Below are 23,878 nucleotides of genomic sequence, written 5' to 3'. Positions count from 1 at the left end.
AGCAGAGAAACTGGGGAGCTGCAGCCCACAGCCAGCCAGTGCTAAAAACAACATACTATTTAGGCAGGGTCACTGCCTATTTACACATCCACCCAGCCACGCAGACATAAGTATCTGCACACTCACACACATAGCCAGCAAAGCACCTAATGAAGACTGTCTCTTTTTTTAATAGTTCCTCACTGTCTTTTCTCCTTCCAGTTTACCTGGATTTTAATCTTTAATATTAGTTATACAATATTAAAAGTGAAAGTGAAATTGCTCAGTCGTGTCCAACTCTTTGCGACCCCATGGACTGTAGCCTACCAGGATCCTTCGTCCATGGGATTTTCCAGGCGAGAGTACTGGAGTGGGTTGCCATTTCCTTCTCTAGGGGATCTTCCCAACCCAGGGATCGAACCTGGGTCTCCCACATTGCAGGCAGACGCTTTGCCATCTGAGCCACCAAGGAAGTCTTATATATATATTATATATATATTATATATATTATATATATTAATATACTCTATGATATATACATTGATATATAATAATGTTAATCTTTTTTGAGAACTTACTCTATGCCAGGCATTCTTGCATTATCATATTTAATGCTGAGAACAAACTTATAAGTTAGGTCACTGGAAAGGTAAGGGAATCAAGGTTCACAGAAGGTAAGTGACTTGCCCAAAGTCACACAGCTAATGAGACAGTGCAGTGACTGGAACCCAAGAACTAAAGTCTTAAGCCCTGTAGTAATCTGCTCCTCACCAATGAATAATGAAAAAACAATAATATGCTTCACATTAATAATGTATTTTTCGTTTGATGCTTGCAATAACTGAATGCTATTATTCATTCTCATTTATCAAGTGAAGAAACTGAGCCTCCATACGGCAAAGTGATTGGCTCAAAGTCATCACACTAATAAGCAGTAGCACCAGGGCTCAGCCTTGGGTCGTCTGGCTTAAAGTCTAGATTTCTTCCGCCCCCAAACGTGGGTTGATGACTTACTGTGAATGAGGTATTAATATCTAAGTTCCTAAGAATAAGAAAGGGGGAGGGGAGGTTTCAGCAAGTTTCACATTAACTCCTGGCCCCAGAATCTAAGAGGGAGGCCCTTCGGTCATCAGGGGCCTCTCAAGCTGTACAGCTGAATTTCCATTTCTGGGCTGTGGGAATTCTTTCTCGGTTCATTAAAACCTGTAGACCAATCTCAGGCACATTTCCTTTGGCCATAACTAGCTGGAGGCAGGTGGAGCTGCTTTTGACTCTAAAGCGTAAGAAAATACTGGAGATGGAGGTGATCCGTTGAGAAGCTGTTTGTTGCTTTTCTTGGAGCACATCCAGCTTTTGCCCCTCCAGACCTAAGGGGAACAGAGCTTTCTTCACATAGTTGAGTTTGATTTTAGATCTTCCTTGGGAGACACAGAAGTAGAAATCGTTAACTTCTCTTTTCCTTCACCAGAAGAAGCGCCTCAAAATAGATTTATGCAAATCTCACAACCTTTTTTGTGTTAAGGTGCAAAGAACAGAGGAAGAAAGAAGATCACAAGTCATTTGATACTTTAAACAACAACAACCACATGTAACCAAGGTTCACCACGCTGCTGACAGAGCTGATGACATTTGTTCCAATATTTTGTGATCACACTTAGCTCAAAAGACCCAGGTTCCAATTCTGGCTTCTCCACTTACTGGCCATGTGACCGAGGGCTAGTTATTTCTTCTCTCTAAAGCTTCCATTTCCTCACTCTTTGGTAAGTTTATAAGCTATTAGGGGTGGCATACACATAAGATATGGTTTTTATACCAACTTCTGAGATTAGGCATTCTGCTGACTGTCAAGTGGAATTATTCCTCTCACCCAGTTGAAAGAATATTATCAGTTACCCTTAGTAGTCATTGCTATAGGACCTGAAATAGTTAAAGCTGCAAATGAAATCCCAGACACAGATATTTCCCCAGAAACTTCCCTCAATCCTCTTCACTCCAGCTCAGCACAGCTGGTCCATCCCTCTCTTCTGTTCCCACAGCACCCCTACTTTCTTCTTGAGCCTGATCTCAGTATTCACAAACTTCTCTCTGTAATTGTTGTTGTTCAGTCGCTAAGTCATGTCTGACCCTTTGTGATCCCATGGACTGTAGCCCATCAGGCTCCTCTGTCCATGGGATCTCCCAGGCAAGAATACGGGAGCGAGCCACCTTTTCCTTCTCCAGTGGTGGGGCAGGGGGGTCTTCTCAACTCAGGGATCAAACCCTCGTCTCCTGCATTGCCAGGCGGATTTTACCACAGAGCCATCAGGGAAGTCTGAAAACATCTGTCGAAACCTGGGCTCTGGGCTCTTTGTGATAGTCCCCATTAGACCAAGAAGCCCTTGAGAACGGGGGATTTTGTCCTACTCCTTTATAATGTTAGTCTCCACAACAGGTTGCATAGCAGGGGCTTAGCCGATGCTTTTTGGATGGATTACTAAATGAAGACTTATTTTATGTAAAGGAGGAATTCTGTCTTACTTTGATGTAAAGAGGCAACCATTAGCAATCAGAGAGCTTCATGCTTTCTCCCAGCTAACCAGAGGTGTTTCTCTTATCCCAGGTGGAGAAATAATACACCTTGAGTAGAAACATGTCACTTTCATCTCAGGATCTTTGCAGGGAAGGGAAGGCAAGGGAACCTTCTGAATTCCTGAGTAGTAGGAAATATAACTCCCCTCCTTGGTCACTGTCAGACTTCACCCGTGAGTGTCAGAAACCCCAGTGGCAGCCCTTGACAGTTCACGGAGCAACGAGATCGAAGCAAGAGAGAGAGAGAAAGAAAGTTTAGGAAGTTTTGCCACATCTTCACTCAAGACTGCAAGTGCACAAAGAATTGTAGAAGGGCTGGTTGGTAGAAGAAAAAAACACATTCAAAACTACTTACTGACTAATGATGCAGAAAATGTTATGAATAAGTATCCCTTTCTTGATTTATTACTTTAATTATCTGACATTCTATAGACCCCCATTAGTGGATTTTTTTTTTTGGCTTAGATTTCAATTTTCTGTCTCATGGTGAAAGCTATTTATCATAATAATCAGTAAAATTCAAAACCTTTTAGCAGTATTTATAAAATTCATTTACCAGGTTCAGCCCTTGGAGAATGACAAAGAAGGCGCATTAGTACGTGTGCCGAAGTGTTTTATGCAGAATTATCTGTCCATAAGAATGATTAAAAGTTCTTTTGAGTACTTGGAGCCCATTAGATTTTTAAATTTTTTTTTAAAAGTTCTTCTTACCTATGCTGTGACTGGAAGCTGGGACCGGCTGGTTGGGTGGCTGCTGTACTTTTGTCCGGATGATCCTGTGAACAATTGAGAAAAAAAAATGCTATTTACCATCACAGTGGAGAAGAGATCTCAAGTAGCAATGCCAGAAACCCATATCAAGTTGGGTCATGGAAGTGGGGACAGATTATAAATCCAGGTCCGGAACTGGGGGTTTGGAAAAATTATAGGTTAGTTCTAGCTCGGCCCCTACCTCCCTGGGTGTCTTTGGGTAACTGGCACCCTTCTTTGGGCCGCAACTGCCTCTTCTGTAGGAAGAGATTGATGTGTTAGTATTACAAATAGTCATCCTATTCTCGGAGCAGCTTCAGCTCCATCAGGAACTCACTGAGCAAGTTAGAAAGTTTCTTCCCTTCCCTGGACCTCAACCTTCCATCTGTGGAATAAAGCCACTGAACCTGGTGACCTCCCTGTCCCCTGGCAGCTCTCACACTCTGGTTTCTCTGCCTTAGAAAGCCACAGGAAGAATAACATCCCTGCCAGGTGGCACAGTGGTTAAGAATCTGTCTGCCGATGCAGGAGACACAGGAGACGCAGGTTCGATCCCTGTGTTGGGAAGATACTCTAGAGGAGGAAATGGCAACTCGCTCCACTATTCTTGCCTGGAAAATTCCATGGAGAGAGGAGGCTGGCAGGCCACAGTCCATGGGATCACAAAGGAGCAGATATGACTCTGCTACTGAGCACACACACACACCATAGGAAATTATCAAGGGGGGGAGGGGAGCAGTGTGAATGCTGCTACAAAACTGGAAAGGGTTAAAGTGCTGCCACTTTAACTCTGGCTTGGCTTGGCTAAGAGGAAGCCTGAATTACACAAAACAGTGGAAAGGCTCTACAGAGCTGGAGCCAGGGTTATCCTGCATGGTCTTCCCAGAGACCTTGCTCTAGTTCTAAGATGAACTTGATTGTGACCCTGGGCAAGTCCACTCCACTGTGGGGGCCTCGATACAATGAGGGAATTGGAACAGACCACTCTTTGCTTACTTTAATCCATCCTTTTTAGAAAAAAAATCTTATCATAAAGCCCAGTGTATAAAATGGTCAATAGCAGTGGCACCTTCCCTTTGCTACCTGGCAGCTCTGAGGCCCTTCAGCAGAACCTTGGGCTCAGATAGTAAATTTCCAGCTGGGACAACATGTGAGGCCTTCATGAGACCCCTGAGCCCGATGCATTGTAAAGCAGCTGAACAAAGTGAAGTGAAAGTGAGTTAGCTGCACAGTCATGTCTGACCCTTGGCAATCCCATGGACTGCAGCCCACCAGGCTCCTCGGTTCAATGCAGGAGACACAGGAGAATCAGGTTCTATCCCTGGGTTGGAAAGATACCCTGGAGGAGGAAATGGCAACCTGCTCCACTATTCTTGCATGGAAAATTTCATGGACAGAGGAAGCTGGCAGGCTACAGTCCATGGGTTTGCAAAGGAGTCAGGGATTGACTTGCCTGGGATTCTCCGGACAAGAATACTAGAGTGTGTTCTCCAGGGGATCTTCTCGAGCCAGGGATCGAACCCCCGTCTCCTGCATTGCAGGCAGATTCTTTACCAACTGAGCCACTAGGGAGCGGCTGACCAGGGCCAGGCCAAAAGTTACTTGGGGTCTGCAAGAAGATTCCTTCCCTGGCACTTAGGAGAAGGGTGGATGGTAATAAAATGTGCAGCTTCTTTGGAAAAGTTCTATCCCAGCCTCCAACTGTGACCTTTTAAAGAACATTTATTAGAGTGCTTCCTAATTATAAAAGTCCTTTGTGCTCATGGTAGACTATTTGGACAAGTATAAGGAAGACATCTAAAACCACATTTTGGTGTATTTTCTTTATGCTCACATTCCTATGTGCATTTGGAAATATCCATTTTTTTTTCTTAATAACATCAGGATTAAACCATGTGTACAATTCTATGTCCTGCTCTGTTCACTCAGCTTTATATAAGAAACTTTTTCACATTTCAGAACATTCTTTCTAGAAGTTCGTTTCAGGCTGCGCTGGTCTCCAGCTTGTGCACCAGGAAAGGGAGAAGAAGAATGGCAGATGCCTCCTCTAAAACTCCTCAGGCTTGGCCCCTGCTCTCTGTGATCTCACAGCTCGATGCTGGGCATGGAAGGCACCCAGCATCCTCAGCTGACAGCCTGGAATGGATGTTTCTGTTCACACCACAGCCCAGCCACAGGCTCTCTGCAGCCTAGGCCACCTGAGCTCTGCGGAGGGAGGGCCTTTTGCTGTTTTCTGTTGAGTCAGCAATGTTTCGCCTCAAATATCCTCACAGTGTTTGCTTACTTGTTTTCTCCAATATTCAAACCACTTATTTTGACTAAGCAAACAGGGACTGTGTTAACAAAGACCTAGGAGTGAGGCAGTTTTTTAGACTACAGGAATTAAGCTAGCATCTGACCTAATTTGGGGATGTCTGTGTACGTCACCTTCTCTGTGTACATGTGTGTGTGTCTACATATATATCGCTAGATGTGTGAATATATATAGAGATGCAAGATTTAACTATATTTATCTATATTTTGATTTATATATATACAAACATATGGTAAAATATATTGTAACTGTTTCCCATTGAAGTCCAGCATAAGGTCCTAATTTTCAAAGCATTGTCTTCCATTAAATTTGTACATAGGCAAAGAAAATTATATTTTCCTTATTTTTCTTTAAAAATAGTTATAAATTGTCAGTAAAACATAATCAATTGTTATTAATCATTGAGTGGCAGCTGCAGTAGGGTAAGCAGGTCCCAGGACCACAATTCTAGAGTTTGAACACCAGTTTTACCATCTGCCAGCTACATGACCCTGGGCAAGTTACTTAACCTCCCTACCTCAATTTTTTCATCTGCAAAATGAGACTAAGAATCATTTTTGCCTCATAGGGTTATTATGAGAATTAATTAAGTACTTAGACCAGTGGTTGCTGCATAGTAAATTCTTGATAAATGTTAGCTGTTGTTATTTTCATCGGTATCTTCATAAAGATTAATGACCAGCTTCAACCTTAAAAGGTTCGTATTTTCCACAAATGCCTTAAAAACACATGTGATCCCCTTGGGAGCTGGGGAGGGGAGGTAGCCATCCCCACACCCTATTTTAAGGCTGTGGCAGGCCTGTCTTTTACAGGAGGACCTGAACTGTAGGGAACCCTTCAAAGGTATCTCCAGAGACAGAGATTCTGCCCATCTGCCTGCAGCAGCTGCCAGCATCATCTTCCACAGAGAAGAAATGGGAGCTGGAAGAACAACACTGTGATTGAATTAGAGTGATTCTTAAAAAACAAAGAATTAACATCAGGACTCATCACCATAAGAGTCACACTCTGGACTTTTCTAAACCAGAAACAATTGGGGCTAATTGACAGTCAGTACTAAGAGGTATATCCTTTACTTTATCTTGCCTGACCTTGAATGCCATAGGATCATTCTAGATGGTCTAATGGGGGAGGAAGCTCAACAATCAAAGAATTCCTACAAATAAGGAAACTAAAGCCCAGAGTGTTCAAATGACCTGCCCAAGGTCACATAGCAAGTCAGCTCCCATGCCTGGGCACTTTTCTTTGAGCCACATTCAAAGGAGGTAGGACTTTAGCAGAGGGACTAAATACTTCCTACGTAACACATAAAGCCTAGCTGGATTCAAAATCCATCTAGAATCCAAAGATTCCAAGTCTGAGCAACTTTAGATATTACAGACATTGGCAAGGGTCCCATTTCAACATTACCCTCACTGCTTGGAAAGGCTATCTTCTCACTATCACCCCCAGCCACCACCCCGCCCCCACTACCACATACAAAATTCCACTGAAAGAAAATCGTGTTGCCTTAAAAGAAGAAATGAGGTTATAGGGCTGAAGAAATACCCATGTCTACTGCACTGATCAAACTGCCACTGGTGCATAGGTGCAGAAAGAATCTTGGGCCATCAGCTATACTAAGAATGCAAAAACCAAGGGTCCAAGCTTTGAGACAGCAGCCAAGCTGCAGAGAGCCCACAGGTGACAGGCAGGCCTGCAAAGGACATAGAGAAGAAAGAGGAAAGGGAAGAACGATCCCTGAAGGCTTGCTGCCCAAGTTAGGCTGAAGAACAGAGTTTATAAAGGGTCATCCCCAGCCACACCCTTCGCAAGACTAGGTGCATTTGGCCTGCAGAGTACATTTATTTTCATTTGAATTAGTTGTCAATATTGGTAAGTTGGGAGCTTTACATGAATACATGAATTTCTAGCTTCTCCTGAAAAATCAGAACACCCAGAATACTGGCCCCGCGTTCTCACAGGACAACCACGGCTGGAACTAAATAGGGCTGCCCCCTCTAAGCTGGGAGTGCCACTCAGTTTAGAGCCATGGGACTGGAACAGACAAAGAAGGAAGACTCCATCCGTCCCCTCACTCCCGGCATTGGGCTCAGCTCTAGGAGAGTCTCCTCCAACTGTCTCAGGTTGGATTCCAAGCATCCTTCCTGCACGTTGTGAGCATCCCAGCATGTATTTGTCCTTAAGAAGTCACACAAACATGATGGTTTGTGTCCTAGGAAATCTCCCACAATCCCAGCAGAACTGGTTCAGTGTTGCTTCACCCCAGTCAGTCATAGCTTCCCAGGCAGAATCCCCAGAAGGCAGCAGGAGTTCACACACTTCTGGTGGGCAGGGGGGCGGGCGTGGCGGGGGAGAAGGCACTGTGGCCCCCAGAATAGCTACCGATCCAGCCACCCCCTCCCTCGCTAGCTGTTTGAAGTAGTGGAGCAGTGAGACATTACCTCCCAGGGAAGCAGGGGCTGGGAGAAGGAGCTACGGACCTCTTACACAACATTTGCAAGACAGTTACTTAGAAGCTGCATCTGTTAGAATGCAGTGGTATCTTTATATGAAAGAATAAACTGTACCGGGATGGCTCAGGCTTTGTCGGGGTGTGGGCAGGGGGAAAGCAGTCACACAAGACACAAGACTGCCACCCCCCTCCCCACCTGCCGCCCTTAGTTTATTTGCATTGCACGGTCTGTTGCTAAAGACACCAAAGAGCTCTCATTGAAGAATGTGGTAAGGAGCCAGAGAGTGCTCCCAGGAGGAGCCCCAGAAGAAGCACAGGAAAAGGCTATAGATCACAGAGGAAGCCTACAGACAGGCAGCAAAGCATCCAGGCTGCAAGGCTGGGGAAGGGAGTGGGAAGGCAGTGGGGATGACTGCTTCTCCTTGTCTCTCTCCTCACAGTTCCTTAGTTCTCAGTTCTGCGCTGGCAGAGTCCTATCCGGGAGTGGAGCAAAGAAGCAGCCCTTTTCTTCCCATCAGAGGACCTGGGCTCCACCCCGACATCAAGCTCAAAGTCAGAGTTCCTGTGCACTCCTGTGCACTGTGAATAGATCCTGGGCCTTAGTTTCTATACTTGTCACAAGAGAGTTAAGCCTTGAGGCTGTCGGAGATCACAGATGTGGAAGCCCCTTAAAGGCACAGCCAGTGGGGCCACTGGGCCACCATGTGGACAGGGACACCGCGGGGAGCCCTGAGGCTAGCCATGGCCCCGCAACTAGCAGCCGGACGCCCCCCACAGCACCACTCGGGACACAAAGCACCAGCTGAGCTGTGATTTCCCTGGACACTGCTTCAAGTGCCCCCTCCACAACCTTCACCACGTCTGTAATCACTGTGCTCGGTTTGCTTCATATGCTTCTTTCAAATAACGTACTTTTTAATTTAAATAAACTTATTTTATAAGGGAATATCAGTTCTTTACCATAATTGGGGAGAGGTAGTTTGTAAAGTTCACTATCACTGGTTTGATGTGCTAGTTTTATTTTTCTGAAGGACATTGAAAAAACAGTTTTCCTCCCAGTATGACAGAAGATAGAAGCTGGGGCCAGCAAATGATTTGTGCTTGTCCTGCAAAGGCATTTTCTCATCGACATTAGTTGCCGCTGTTTAAAGGTATAGAGATTTCATATACACAAACACACACATACATACACAAACAAGTGCTAGTTTCTGGATTCTCTTTAAGAACGGAAAAAATCGGGCTACCACTGGGCCCACATGCCCAGTGGCTTTCAGTTGGAGCCGGGAGACAACTGCCCCTTCAGTACAGCTTGTGTTCCTAGTTTGCACAGACCCAACCTTCCTGGCGGCCTTATACCTGAGCCACTTCCCCCGTGGCACCACTTGCCTGGCCCCACGTTGGCACTGGAGTTTATGACCTCCACGGGCCACCTGAATTATCTTTGAAACCACCTGTGTAAACTAGATTGAAAAGTCTCTGGGTCCACTAGTTTTATGGAAAACTGCTCTGCTCCTTCACCGCTCTGAGCACCTCACACCTCTCTCCACATTAAAGGTTTTGGAGACACAGGTAAGGGGGGGAAAGTCACGTTGCCTTGTGTCATGGAAGCCTTTCAAAGAGCTGGAAGTAGGGGACTCTAAAAGCATACAGACCCCCTCCAGAAAGAACTGGAGTTATTCCCCCACAAGCCCCCTAAAAACCTACTCCAGTATTCTTGTCTGGAGAATCCCAAGGACAGAGGATCCTGGCAGGCCACAGTCCATCCACAGGGTCCCAAAATGTTGGACAGTGACTGAAGTGACTTAGCACCATATGGCATGGCAAACCCACCACAATAATTGCTACCTTTCCAGCGATTTTGTGCCTATTGTCGGGCTGTCCAGACCCCTCAGTGAAAGCTAGAAGCCCTTCCTGGACAAGGAGCCCCTCTAGAACAGAAACGAAGGGATAGATCATATGTCTGATTCCCCTCACTCTTCGTGGTACCTTGTGGGAGGTCAGAGCCAAAGTAAAGATTTGCTGAGAGAAAAAATCAGGCTAATGGTTTATGAGACAGCAGGACTCTAAATACCAACATGAACACTCACACGCACGGTGATTCTGTGCATTTGAGTCATCATGGAAGCAACAACTGTCAGGACCAGAGGGGATCTTAGAAACAGTCTGGTTTGACCACCTCGTTTTGCTGCAGGGGTCCCCTGTGCCCAGGCAGGCTCTGCACTAACAAGAGCAGGGCATGACCTTGGAGAAATGGGAACTGTTCAGGTTTTCAGTCTGCTGGCTTCGCTTTTCTTTGTGGGGTTTAGAGAACCATCATTTCTGTCATCTCACAACTATATCCTTGACTCTACTGGTTTCAATGGAGTTGAGACCACAACTCCTACAATAGAAAACATTCTTTCAGGAATTCAGTTCTGAAAGCTCCGTTGGATGTATTCTGGACCAGACTGGATAAAAGAAAGCCCTCCCAAGAAGATCCTCTGCCTGGTACTTAAGGTATCGCTCTGGTTCTTTCTGTCCGAGGATGAGATTCAGGGCAACTGAGGAGAAGGCAACCCCCTAACTGCACAGCATCTTAGCATCCTGGATGTCACTCTTGGAAATCACAGACCCGTATCAGTACCACCAGATCCTGGGCTCTCAGAGAGAGGAAGAGCCTTGTCAAGGTCACACTCTGAGTATGTGGCACGCCTGAAAATCTGAAAGGAGCTGAAATCTCCCAACTGCAAGTCCAGGCTCTGTTCCCCACACTCAGTGTCTCAACCTCTGCCCAAACTGGAGGCAAAGATTTTCCTCCTGGGAAGCTCTGAGGTGGGCCAGTGCTAACCTTGGGGACTGGCTTGCAAGGAAGCGACGTTTGTGAAGACCTAACAGAACAATTCGTTGTTGAGTGCTCCACACGCAGAGACAGGTAGTGGAGGGAGTAATGGAAATGACACTGGAGTCAGAAAAATTTGCAGCAGCCGGGTGCTGGCAGAGCCTCCTCTCCCCGGGCTTAGGACTTCTGCCTACTTTGGAGAGAAGAGTGATAGAGAGACCCATCCAGCCCTGGGCACATCCCTCCTGACTGATAATGCCTATGGGGACTTGGTGAAAGGAGAGACCAGATCTTCAGGAAAGGCACGTGCATAGCCACCAGCATTCCCACCCCACCCAGACCCTCAGCGTCCCAAAGGCACCAGCCACTCACCTGTTGATGGAACTGACGCTGGGCACTGTGTCATTGTCACACACCCGTTCCGCCAGCAGCCGGTCCCTGATCTCCCAGGCAAACATGGTGGGATTTTGGCGTTTATACTCAGCGATTTTTTCCACCACTTTGGGTGTGGCGACCTTTGGTTTGGATCCTCCAATTACCCCAGGCTTGATGCTCCCTGTCTCATAATACCTACGACCCAAGGAGAAAGGAGCTTAGCCATGAGAAACCAGAAAAATGGACATTGGTAACAAAATAATGGACTACTCTGTCCAGGAAATGCCCAGATCTGTGCTGTCTGGTATGTAGCCACTAGCTGTGCATGTGGCTTTTGAATGTTTGGAAGGTGATCTGTTTGAATTGACATCTGCTCTAAGCATCAAACACATATCAGGTTTTCAAAAATTAGTACAAAAATAAAGTCACAATCTCAGTAATGTGTTTTCCATTGGTTATATGTTGAAATGATCATCTTTTTAATATACTGGATTAAATAAAGTATACAATTAAAAGTAATTGTACCTGTTACTTTTTCCTTTTCTAATGTACTACTAGAAAACTTTAAACGTCCTACATGTCTTACATTACAGTTCCACTGGATAGCGCTAGTCAGAATGCTCAGCCTTAATTAATTAATTAATTGTCACATTTATCTACCATTTGATAGTTCACAGAAAACTTTCCAGTTGGTTTTCCCATTTGATCCCCACAACACTTCTAAAACACATAATTTTTAATTTCTAAAGTACAACATTCAGTTTTGAATGACTGAATGTGTGCATGATTACACAAACAGGTCTCCATCTACAGACATAAAACAGACACGTAGAGGTTACATGGCTTGCCCAGGGTGACCCAAGACCCAGGGCCAAACCAGGACTGTGGCCCAGCTTTCTGAGCTAAAATTTCCCCAGAAAGTTGCTTTGTGCCTTTCTTTCGTCAGCTCTCCCATTCCCTAGCAGACTCACCTGCTTAACTTCTTTTTCCATAAGAGAAAAACAATAACCCTGGCATAAAATTTAAAAGAATGTCAGATTCCAGAATTAACTGGCAATATGAGTTACACATAAGTCAAAACGCAAGCAATCCAAAAAAAAAAAAAAACACCAACCAACCACAAATCACTGCAGCTCTTCCACGGACCTCCTCTGAGGTAAATCGCTGTTTCTAAGGACATTTCCATGCTATCAGCTCTTCCTCGTTAACGCAAATAGGATGTCAGGGTTTTACAGTAAAACCGAAACCAGGGAGAAGAGTGCCATGAAAGATCATTTCGGGGAAAAAAATTACTTGACTCCTTTTCTGAATCTGAGCCTTCACTGGATGTCTCTCTCAACATTTACAGAGGAATTTTTGACTTCCTCTTGAAAAGGAGATTATCTTGTAGTTGGAAAAAAAATATTTTTAATAAAAAACACATTTTAGAGATAACTGAAAAAATTTAAATCTAGCAAGAGTTTACAATAGGTAAGCAAAGGTGGGTCTATGATGGGTAGGAAAGATAACACAGGACAACGACTGGTTACATTGAAAGAGATGCTGAAATTCACAGCTTGGCTAAGACTGGTTAGGGCCAAGTTACTGAATATTCTAGAAACAGAAGAAACAATTTGGAAACAGTGATACGGATGCACAAATTTTATTTTTCATTGAGAAGACTGTCATGAACTAATTTGTGGACCATAAAGCAAAACTTAATCTGTGCTCCCTCCTTCTATAATTGCTAAAAGTCTGCTATTAGTCACAAACAGGTTTTTAGAAATATCCAAGAAAATACTTTTTTTTGCCAGAAGTCTGAAAAGTATCTAAATCAAAGCACACAGCAATCTTGGCAGATTCAGCAGATCCTTTTAATTTTATAACAGAAAATGATCTGTTACTATAACACAGCATCTCATTATTTAGGCGCAGTGCCTTAGAGTTTACAGTCTTCCTCGAATTATCTTGATTCTCACACCAGTCCTGAGAGGCCAGCAAGATTTTATGTAATCAAAGGGAAAACCAATGATCAGAAGATTAAATCCTTGTCTAACCCCCTTTTGGAACTTAGAAACAGTCCCAGGCTTTCAAACCTGACTCTGAATCCAGTGCTCTTCCCACTAGAACAAGCTGCTGCTTTAGTTATAAAAATTAATTGACACTAGTACTAATAATAAAGATCCCTTGAAATTACAGACAGCTCTACTGTTTACCAGGCATTTTCATGTGCATCTTGTCACTTATTCACTCAATCAATAGTCGCAGAGGGTCTGTTAGGACAGACACTGTCTTGGGATGGGGGTTCAGACACATAGAACACCCTGTGCTCAAAATATGTTAGCCCAGTGGGACTGCAAAATTCATGCAGAAACTCTGAGAGGGTGGCAGGATGAAGCTCTCACCACCCCCAGTACTCGCCCTGCTTGCATGGCTGGGGGTGGCAGTGCCCAGGACTCTCCATCCCATTTGAGCACTGCCAACCGTACCAGTCTATGGTCCTGACACAGGAGGTCTCCGTCTTCCTTTTGTCTGACACATAGTCCAGGCACTTAGAAGACAGCCCTGACACTCCAGAAATCCCCAGCTGGCAACTGTGTCAAGTGAGGATTCTGACCACCCTTTCATCTCAATAACCACCCTTTCACCTCAGCAAAACACCCAAGCAGGACTTATACACGACAAGATGAACAATAGCCACTAACCCACAGTGTGGTTTGGTGCAAGGAGCATTAGTTTGAGAGTATAGAGGTGTAGATGCCGGTCAGTGGCTCTGATACTAATTCGCAGTGTGACCCGGATCAACTCACTTAGCCTCTCTGGACCTCAGTTATCCCATTTGTATAATAAGGGGAGGATGTTTGCCTGGCCTGCCTTGCAGTGCTGTCATGAAGACAGAAATGCAGAGTGGTTAAGGAAAAGCTTTGCAAAACAGAACGAGCATGTGTTGTGGATTAAAATCCTCTGTTTATTACTATGTAACATACCACCCAGTTCCAAATGGCATGAACCTCCCAGCCAGGCTTCAGTGAAAGAAGACAACAGCCCAGCTTTCTGGATGGATTTAAATGGGTCTCACATGCCACTGGGCTCTCCCTCTTGAGCCCCTCCGGAGCCTTGAGCTCTGTGGACTGAATGCCACACTCCTGGCAGACCGCCACCTTCCTGAGATGACTTGGACTGCCCCAGGGACCCTGCCTGCCTCGCCACGCAGCCTCTGAAAACCACGGCCACCACACACCACACGCTCTCCACAATCTGTCACCCCTTGTGTGCCCATCAAATTCTTCAGTGACCGAAAAATTTAAAAAAAATCAGTGGATGGAACAAGCCCAGTTCAGAAATTCCCAGTCACACTGTTTTAGGGCTGAACTTGTTTCTTAAAAGGCAGTTCTAATTAGAGTGACATTTTGTCCACTGTGGTTCTTAGTTATGAAAATAATGAGCTATGAAATTCCAATTTATTGTTGACAACTTAAACGGCCAGGCACCGGAGCGACGCATAACTTCCGAGTGCCACTCTACCTAGTGACAAATCTATTCCGGGCCGCGGGAGGCTGCCGGCTGGGCCTGGGAGGGTCCCTGTGTCCTTCAGTCCCCCCAAGGAAGATGTGGAGGGCTCCTGGGCACCAGAACATGAGGACCCGGCATCTGGAGGTCCCCTCTGAGAAGGGCTCAGCATTTTGCTCTGAGAAGATTCCAAATAGCAAGCAAAATGTCGGCTCAGCAAAGACATCTCAGCAAAAACAAAGGAAGGGCCTCCTTTCTCTCTCTCTCCACCTCCGTACAATGAGAAGGCTTCCCAGGAAGACATCGAAGATCCCTCGGCCCTCCAAGTCTGATGCTGAAATGATCTGAGATACCGTTCTCCTTTCTCTTTCTATCTTGTCTTTATTTCTCTTTGTTTCTCTCTTTTTGAATCAATCCATTTCTTTTCTGTTTCTTTTCTTTCTCTTTTCTCTACCTCCCTCTCCTCTAGTTTTTTCTTTTTTCTTTGCATTTTCATTCTCATCCTGTTACCTAAAATCACTTTCTAACAAGAATACCATGCGCACAGCCTCCATGGCTGGGATAAACTGGTATAGTTGGGAGCATGAGGAATAAACAGGGGGATATGGTCTCTAAAGGTGCTGCCAGACCCCTGGCCCTGAAACTTCTCTTGGCCTCCAGCAAGTCTTCTCAAGTTTAAAAACTGTTATTCCCTCCATCCGAGAGAATGTCTTAAATTCCAGCAGGTGGGAAAGAGTAAGCAGAAAGTCACAATGGCACTGACGTGCTTCAAAATATTTATTTTCCACTCAGCCATCTGTTCTCAAACTGTAACACAAGCTACAGGCCAAAGGCTGTTTTCTGACCTGCAAGAGAAATCCTGAGAGAGTACTGACAGCTAAACCCAAGAATGTTCCTGACTGCCAGGGGAGACCTATAACAACTTCACTTGCCTGGAAACATACTTGCGACTTTGGTTTTGGGGTGCAGCAAGATGCAGACGGTCTCAGAATTCTTAAGGCCTCTTCCCAGCCTGAGTGCTGATTGGCTGAAAGCATCTGAGTCACTCATTTTGCCCTCTACAATTTGTCTCCTCATATCAAAACGAGCTTTCTTGGACCATCTCACCCAAGAAAATAAACAGGCGCGTTAAGAGGCTACAGAGCCCTCTGGGAGAATTGGCATTGTTGGTATTTTTCTTGCAGCAAATTGCAGGGTCAAGTGGCAACTTTCAACTGTCTAATTTGAGAGTTGGTGTTTGTTTGTTTGTTTTCTTTCTAATTTCATATATATTTAGGATGCCTGTCACTATGAAGGAAACAAAACATATAGAAGGAAAACTCTGCAGCCCAAAATAATAAGCTAGATGATAACCCAGAACTGAAAATGACAGCTGACTTTTAAAAATGGAATGTGCTTTTTGAAAACATTAAAATGAAACATTGAAGTCTGGTTATGTGATTTTATAACTTGTGGATTTTCCACCCAGCCCTGCTCAGGCACCAAATATAGATAGGGGAATTCCCAAGAACCTCTTATTCCTGGATTCTTAGGAATAATTCAGCAGGCTTTCAGAAAACATGTTACCCCTTCTAACTGAGACATCCCATTCTGCAACAAAGGCTTCCTGGGGTTACTTTGAATTGAATGCCCTCAGAAGGGCTCTGCAAAGTCCAAAGTACTGTGCATGTGGAAGAAGCGCCACCAGGATTCTCACTATGACACTGCCACATTGGACAGCTGCTGGGTCGTGTTTTAGGTTATTATTTGAAAAATCAAGGGAAGCCTGAAGCTCCTGCCTTTACCTGCCAAGAATTTTGCTGACACAACCATGGCTGACTCGAAGCTGCCTGGAGATGTCACAGGGCCTGACGCCTTGATGAGCAAGTTCCACTATCCTTTGGCGGACTACATCCGGGAGTGGCCGTCCATTCACAAAAACCCCCCCAAGCTGATTCACTCCTCCATGTCCTGAAACAGATCAGAAATAAAAGGCAAGGGAAAGGGTGGTTAGAACCAGTCACGAAGGAAAAGAAGTGCCGCTTTGAGGACCCACAGTCCCTCTGATCAGAAATGGCAGCGGGCTGGCTATCTTGAGCCTGGGGTCTGATAGCACAGGCTACATGAATACCTCAGATTGCTTTTTGAAATAACCTTATCCTTTGTCCTTCTTCAGCCAGTCAGTTGGGCTATTGATGGTAAGCATCCTCATACCGTGTTTCGTTTAGTTGCTAGCATTTTCTTTGTAATTTTTTTAAACAATGGAATATATGAAGACCTCAATCTGTACTTGGGACAGAACTTATTATATACACGATGCTGAGGTCTAAGATAGATCCTAGGGAGAAAATACATTTAAAAATACATAAAATGTAAAGAGATTTTTAAAAAATGAAACTCTTTCCCTTTTAACAGATATCTCCCAAAGTGAAAAGGATTACTTTAATAAACCTAGATCTTGGGGACAGGGGAACGTTTTTAAAATCAGCAATCTGATTCAAGAGCTAAGGATTGAAAAAAAATTTTTTAAATAGTTTTGCAGATTGCCGAGACAAAACCAAACCACTGCCTTGATAAAAATCCTTTCTTTAAGAAGGTGAGGCTCATACCTCAATCAAGATGGCAAAAAAAAATTTAAAAAGTGAGGCTGACATGCAGACTTGACCACTGTACCCTCTCAAAGCACATAAAAGAAATAGGTCAAAGGATCACATTTCACTCTACTGCATCAGAATTTGTTATAAAGAAGTTTCCCTGGAATTTTTGGAGTGTTTTCCAATTGGCAAGCAGCTTTATGTTGGTTTAGGGAAAATAAAGAAGCCAGAGGAGGCTTCTGAGTCCCAGGTTGTACAAGGGTTCTGGGATGGACTTTAAGTAAAAAGAGTCTGGGAAAGTATCTCCTCCGCCCAAATAAGCTCCATTCTCATAAAAACATCAAGGTTCATCTGGATGGAAACAGAGATGCAAGTAAATTAAAAGCCAAACCAGTAAACACAGAGTGATCCAGTGTAGCAACATCATCGACCTTGTAGCTGTTAATCAGCCACTAACTGACATCATTGAGGACTGTCAAAAGCCAGAAGCCAAGTCTAAGACTTTCCAATGCTGCTGACAGCTCAGAGACCAAGGAAGAGGAAATCTTCTCCTAACCTGGGACTTTGCAGGGACTGGGTTGTACCAGGGAAGCCAGGGCATCGTAGAGGTCGCACACACACACACACACATGCACACACGCACAAGTATACTCCAACTCTAAAACATAAAATAGCCACCTCATCTCAGCTATTCCCCAGCACTGAACTACTATCCAGGTTCATGAACAATATCTGAAATAGAGGAGAAAACTACCCATAACATAATCTATTTCCTAAAAACTGCCAAAGCTATTCACTGCATTTTCTCATCAGAATCCAAATTGAATATTTCCCCAAATTTTCAAACTCAGGCTGATTTCATGGCGGAAAAAAATTTTTTTTATAGATAACAGTACTTAATTCGAGTTCTAAGCTGAATTTCTCTCTGATTTTCAAAATGAGCTTTAATCAGTTTAGATTGTTCTAAAACAGTCCAGACATAAGAAAAAGGGAAACCATCCTGAACAGAATTTTACAGTTAGGAACACAACTGCATAGTTCACCTAAAACAGAAAGACTACAGCCACCCTTGGTCAAGGGTCTTAAGAAAGCCTTGTTCTGGGGTTGGGAGCCCCTAATAAAAAAAGGTTGTATGGATCTTTCAATAACAGGCTGGATTTAAGAGGCAAGTAAATTAAAAACTGAGAGGACAAAAAGAAAGCTAAAAGCACCTAGCACACTTTTGAGACAATCTATTAGTCCAGGCACCAGGGCCATCTGCAATGGCTTGTTCCCTATACTACTGGCAATTTAAATTTTCTGCCCAAAACACAGTAGCAATCTTTGGAGGATTTAAATTCCAAAAACAGTCCTGCAGGACATTTGTGATCTTTGGAGACCATTTGTATTATGGGGGAAAACCCAAGGGTGAGACACTCTAGGTGATAGCAAGTCCCCACACCCTCTAGTCTTGACCACAAAGCCCAGGCTACCAATGCTCTTGTAGAGCCTGATCCTCGTATCCACAGCTGACACTAGACCCAGGATGAGCTGGAGATCCCCTGCATCCCTCAGCTTCCTGGAAAGGCTCCCAAAAACTCTTGGTCCTCTCTGCCACTGAGAGAACATGTCAAGGGGGGGGTGGGTTGGTAAATTAAAAGTGTCATCTGAGTAGGCAATGTCTCTTACTTACCCCAAGATTGGAAAGAATCAAAACCAGAAACCCAAGAGAAGGGAGGCAAGAGGATGGAGAAAGAAACCAGAAAAAGTGGTGTGAGGGCAAGTGTACAAAGAGCAGAGACTCAATGAGATGAGACAGCAAGGAGAGTGCCTGGAAGGGAAGCTCAGGTTAGAAACGATGAGAGGGAGAAAAAGGGATGGATTGGCCGGAATGGGGCAAAGAGGGGGTGGGGGGAAGGTGAAGGTAGTGTATACAGTGGGAGGCAAGATGAGAGAAGAGAAAAATGGACGTAGCCCAACAAGGAGGTATTTGGAAGAAAAAGGGACATCTGCGGAGGGGGGACCTTTGTTTTCTGGGACCCCAGCTCCCACCCTGCACTTCCTCAGAGAAGCCAAGTCCCAGCCTCTACTTTCGACAGACCGGAGTACAGTGAGGGTTCATCATGTGGGAGGTGCTGGGGGAGACACAGACTAAGCTACACTTTTCAGGATCGAGTAGAATTTTCAGAAAGACACGGACTGACACAGAGACAGATGCAATAAATCAAGGCAAAGACCAGGAAACTGACTCGCAGATACAAGAGAATCACAGCCCCGCCCCTACAGGGCACATAGAGCAGGGGTTGCAGGAGGGGAGGGCAGGGGGGAAGGGATGAATACCAGATGCCCTTGGGACTTTCCTGGCTCTGGTCTGGAAGGAGCTGGCCTCCACAGATGCTCCTCAGGCCCTGATAAGAACATGCTACCCACCAGGGTCCCCCCGTCCACACCCACAATGACCATGTCTGGGCCTAGGGTCTTGGGGAAAGGGTCTGTGCTGACTCAATGGTAGATTGAACTCCAGGATCCACAGGGTCATTGAAATTCCTCCTATTAGTATCAGAAAGGATGATTAAGGGTACACACAAACATGCAAACAGGAACACAGGGAAGGGCAGAAATGAAATCTTACTGACTCTCAAACTGATAGGTGCTGGCACACATGGGCAGAAGGGCCATGGATACAGACATAGTTAAATTAGACAGACAGTGCCTTGCACTTATATGTAGCCATCCAAGTGGCCACTGCCTACTCTCTGGAATCTGAGTCCCTCTCTTTCCCTTTCCTGAATCCTCAAAAGACTGCCTCCAGCACTGTCCCTGGGAATTTCCTGTCAGTCCTTTTGTCTCTCTGACCTCAGTATCGTTCTCTGTAAAATGGATGTAGCTGAAAGTTTAGAAGACAGTTGGTTAGGAGACTGGCTATAAAAGTGCTTTGTAACTGGTAACCATAGGTGGGGGTGGGGACAAAAAAACTCAGAAGCCCACACCCTGGCAGTGCCTGCCCCTCCCCCTATACCAGCTATCCACAGAAGCCACCCAGCTTCAGTGGGCGAGAGGGGATAGGAGTTGGGGTGGTAAGCAACTGACCAGAGTCAGGAAGAAAGACAAGTAGGTCTGAGCCCCTACTTACCGGGCAACCTCTCAGGATCTACTATGCACCCCCCCACTCAAGCTAAAAAAAAACTGGGGCTCCAAAGTGGAGCCTATATTATGGAAACAAATAGCTTTGGATATCAGGACCAAGGGCACTTCCAGAGAAGACAGCTCTGGAAGCTAGGCGGGCTGGGGCCCAGCCCCCACCGTGCTGCAGGGAAAATTGAAAATGGGAGGAGGGAGCACTTCCGAAGGAATGGGCAGATGAGAGCCCTGAGGAGGAGGGATAGAGAGGGGCATTAGTGGTTGGCTAACCCACACCTGGAAGAGGCTACCTTCTTCACCCCCATGCACGGCCTTGAGACCACCAGGTCTTGATGCTATCTGTCCAAGCGCCTGGGCACAACCTCTGGGCAGCCAGGCTCTGTGCAGAAGGGGAGAGTGGATTCCCACAGGCAAGGATAGAAGCGCAAGAGCAGCCCTCCCCATTTTGTCCTCAAATCGCTCCTTGACCGAGCTAAGGGCATGGTCACCTCTCAGAGTATTGACAGAAACTCCTTTGCTTTTCTGGCTCAGTCTGCGAGATCAGAGCTTCCCCAGAGCCAGGCTAAGTCTGTACAGGAGACGGCTGCTGGGGGCGCTGGGGTCACCACGGACTGGAAACCGTTTTGGCATAGGCCCCAAACGGTGAGGAGTCATTCAGGCTGGGATCCGAGCTAGCGGCTTCTCTTCGAAAATCTCCCCACGGCTTTGGTGGATGACCTCGGACTCGGGGAAATTGGACACAAAGAGAAACTGACTTGCCCGCAGCCAGTCCCCACAGCCTAGATCAGCATTTCGCTGCCTACCAGGCCATTCGGCCTCCGGGGCAGGAACGGACATCTTCACCCGGGGAAGCTCGCCTTCTCTCCAGCCGGGTCTCGCCTGCCTTTGTTAAATAGGGGACCTAAGGCTAGGTAAGCAGGATCCTGCTGTCTGAAGGCTCCCGGCGCGGAAGCAACTCCCTGACCTGCGGCCCGTGGGGGCCGGAGCTGGGCACCCGGCTGAATGCTGCTGAAGCCTGGCGCCTTGCTCCCAGCTCCGCAGCAGCTCTGAAGGAAAATACGATTCGTTCCACTTGGAATTTCCTCGAAATCTCCGAATCTAATCCAGCTTTAACTCACCGTGAGAGGAGCGCTCATCTCACAGGAGGCTGTGCTAATGGGTGAACTGCAGATCCCGACGGGTCAGGGAGTCGGCTGGCCTCGCCTGCGCCCAAAATGACCCTTCCCCGTCTGCTACATACGCGGTGTCTTTCAGAAGACGAGGGCTCCTGAATGGTGACTAATTGGCTTCTTCTTCTATTTTGTTTTGTTTTTTGTTTTTAAGGGAGAAGCCATCATGAGGCAAACGTCCTGCACAGAAGGACTTGATAGTGTCTTTAAGGGTCTCTGTATGAACTGGAGGCTTCTAAGCAGAAGCTCAGCTCAGGGTCCGCTACTTCGTTGATTTTTCAAATCCCACTCCTCAACTCCAGAATGCCTTTGGAGCTCTGGACCTGGTGTTCTCGCTTAGCTCGCAGCCTCTTTCTCCAGACTTACAAGCCCAGAGGCACTGCTGGGGCCCCACTTTCCCTCCAAGCCCCAGTCTTTATCAGCCCTATGGGTGAAAAAGGCGCCATCGGGTTTAGGGTGTGGGGCGCTGAGACTCAGACTGACCTCTCCCTACAACTTCATGCTCTCTAACTGGCCCGGCCCAAAGCTCTCTCCAGGTCTGAGTCCCGATTCTCCTGGCACACTGCGATGTTGCTGCCAGAGCCCCGGAAAAATTGCAGCTGGCTGCGTACACTACCGGTTGGTGGAGGCGGGATTCCCGGTGCCAGGTGCTCCTGGCCGGGTCGACCAGGCGCTTTGCTCCACATCCCCTGCCTGGGAGCCCTGCACTTTGCAAACTTGACAGCGCGGCCTCAGAAGTCCTGGGTCCTCCCATCCTTAGTACCTGCCCCGCGGTCTGGAACCACCAACCCCATCCCGGCGGGAGAGTGAGAGAAGCGAGCTCGCCGCCTACTTACTATGCATGGATGCAAACGGGTCGTGCTTACAGTGTATTTCCATCGGGGCGCTCCAGACTGCAGGCCGGCCCACGCTGCCGCCTCCCGGCGCCAAGGGGCTGCCCAGCGAGGCTACGGAGCCGCGCCGCCAGGCCGGGAACTGTGCGAGCTGGGTTCAGAAAACACTGCTGGAGCCTCGGGGCCTCTCTCAGAGCCGCTCTGCTGGAGATCGCCGAGAGCTGCGCCTAGAGGCGGGAAACGGCGCTAGTGCAGTCCGGCCCGGAGCTGTGCACCCAACTCCCGGTGGCTTCCCTCCCGGGCTGGCTCAGGCGGCGGCTCCGCACCCGGCCCGGGGTAGCTACGGCTAAGGCACCCGCAGCTTCGGGGGCATAGTTCAGGGGCCCGCCTCCGGGACCGCCTGGAGCCCCCCCGCCCGGCCGCCGGAAGGAGCGGCTCTAAGGAGGCCTGTGGGACACACAGCCCTTGACTTCACTCGGTGGGCAGCGAGGCCCGCGGGCGGCCAGGCTGGTTCCGCGGCTTCGCTGCCTCTGGAGTCTCTCCTCGATCCCTCTGTCTCCACCGGATCCTCTCTCTCTCTGCTGCGTTGAGTTCTGGGCTCGGACGTGCGGCTTCAGCTTCTTTCCTCTCGGCTCTCCGACGTCTCGGACGAAGTTGCAAAGAACTTCCTCTCTGGCGGCGCTGGGGTCCGGGCGGGTTCTGAGACGCTTACGCCACTGACGTTGGGGCCAAGACTCCGGAGTCCCCGGGAGCCTGCAGCCCTCACACCCTGGGACCCAACGCTTTCAAAGTTCCCGCGGGACCCGCTGCTCCCTCATCGCCGGGACCACGAATGGGGACAACAGCGACAGTCTCCTCCTCGTCGGAGTATTTGTCTCGCACCCACCAACTCTTCGAGCTTCCGCCGCTTTCTCTTGGGGGTGGGGGGTGGGGGTGGTCTGGTTCGAATGTCTTTCAGTTGCCTCTTCCGGGACGGCCGCCGCGCCTACCCCAGGCGTAGAGCGAGGGACAGAGAAGAGACCGAAAGGTCCCCTAGACCAAAGCCGCCGGGACTGCCGGTGCTGAGATGCAGCCTCTGTCGGCTTTTACTGCCAGCGCAGCTACCACCACCGCCGCCTTCGGCGCTAGCCCTCCGCCTGCTCGGCGCGCAGAGTGCGCCACCGCGCCGCCCCGGAGCCGCTTTCAGGACCCGCTGCGTGTGGACAGCGCCGCCCGGGGCTCAGCCTCCCTCCGGGCGGGGGCGGGGCGGAGGCTAATCTGCCAATCACGCTTCATCAAACCAATCAGAGCAGTGGCAGCCGGCTCTGAACCGAGACACCACCCTATTGGCTGAGCAACCGGCGGGCTCCGCCTGATTAGCCGATACCTGGGCAATGGGAGAGAATGGAGGGCGGGGCCCAGGCGGCGGCGCCACGTTCATTGACAAACGCGCGGG

The 23,878-nt window shown here is 47.3% G+C and overlaps 1 protein-coding gene across 3 annotated transcripts in view; it reads right to left on the bottom strand.

The window, feature by feature from the left end:
• The window catches only part of PAX5 (paired box 5), a 181,311-nt gene that overhangs the window by 151,137 nt on the left and 6,296 nt on the right, over positions 1-23,878 (bottom strand). Inside the window, exons 2-5 of one of the 3 annotated variants that reach the window (XM_069576159.1) lie at positions 22,447-22,670; positions 16,533-16,698; positions 11,257-11,454; positions 3,259-3,323 (exon numbers count right to left, since the gene is read on the bottom strand). In XM_069576159.1, coding sequence (XP_069432260.1) covers positions 3,259-3,323; positions 11,257-11,454; positions 16,533-16,698; positions 22,447-22,489 — 472 coding nt within the window. In that variant the 5' untranslated portion in view covers positions 22,490-22,670. Of the gene's footprint in view, positions 1-3,258; positions 3,324-11,256; positions 11,455-16,532; positions 16,699-22,446; positions 23,658-23,878 lie in introns of those variants that run through there. The other 2 variants (XM_069576158.1, XM_069576157.1) reach the window with 2 other exon arrangements.

The sequence above is a fragment of the Ovis canadensis genome, chromosome 2 (assembly GCF_042477335.2).
Source record: "Ovis canadensis isolate MfBH-ARS-UI-01 breed Bighorn chromosome 2, ARS-UI_OviCan_v2, whole genome shotgun sequence".
In the NCBI taxonomy this organism is placed as follows: Eukaryota; Metazoa; Chordata; class Mammalia; order Artiodactyla; family Bovidae; genus Ovis; species Ovis canadensis.
Note: the sequence above shows the minus strand (reverse complement) of the source record. Positions and strands in the feature narration are given on the sequence as shown.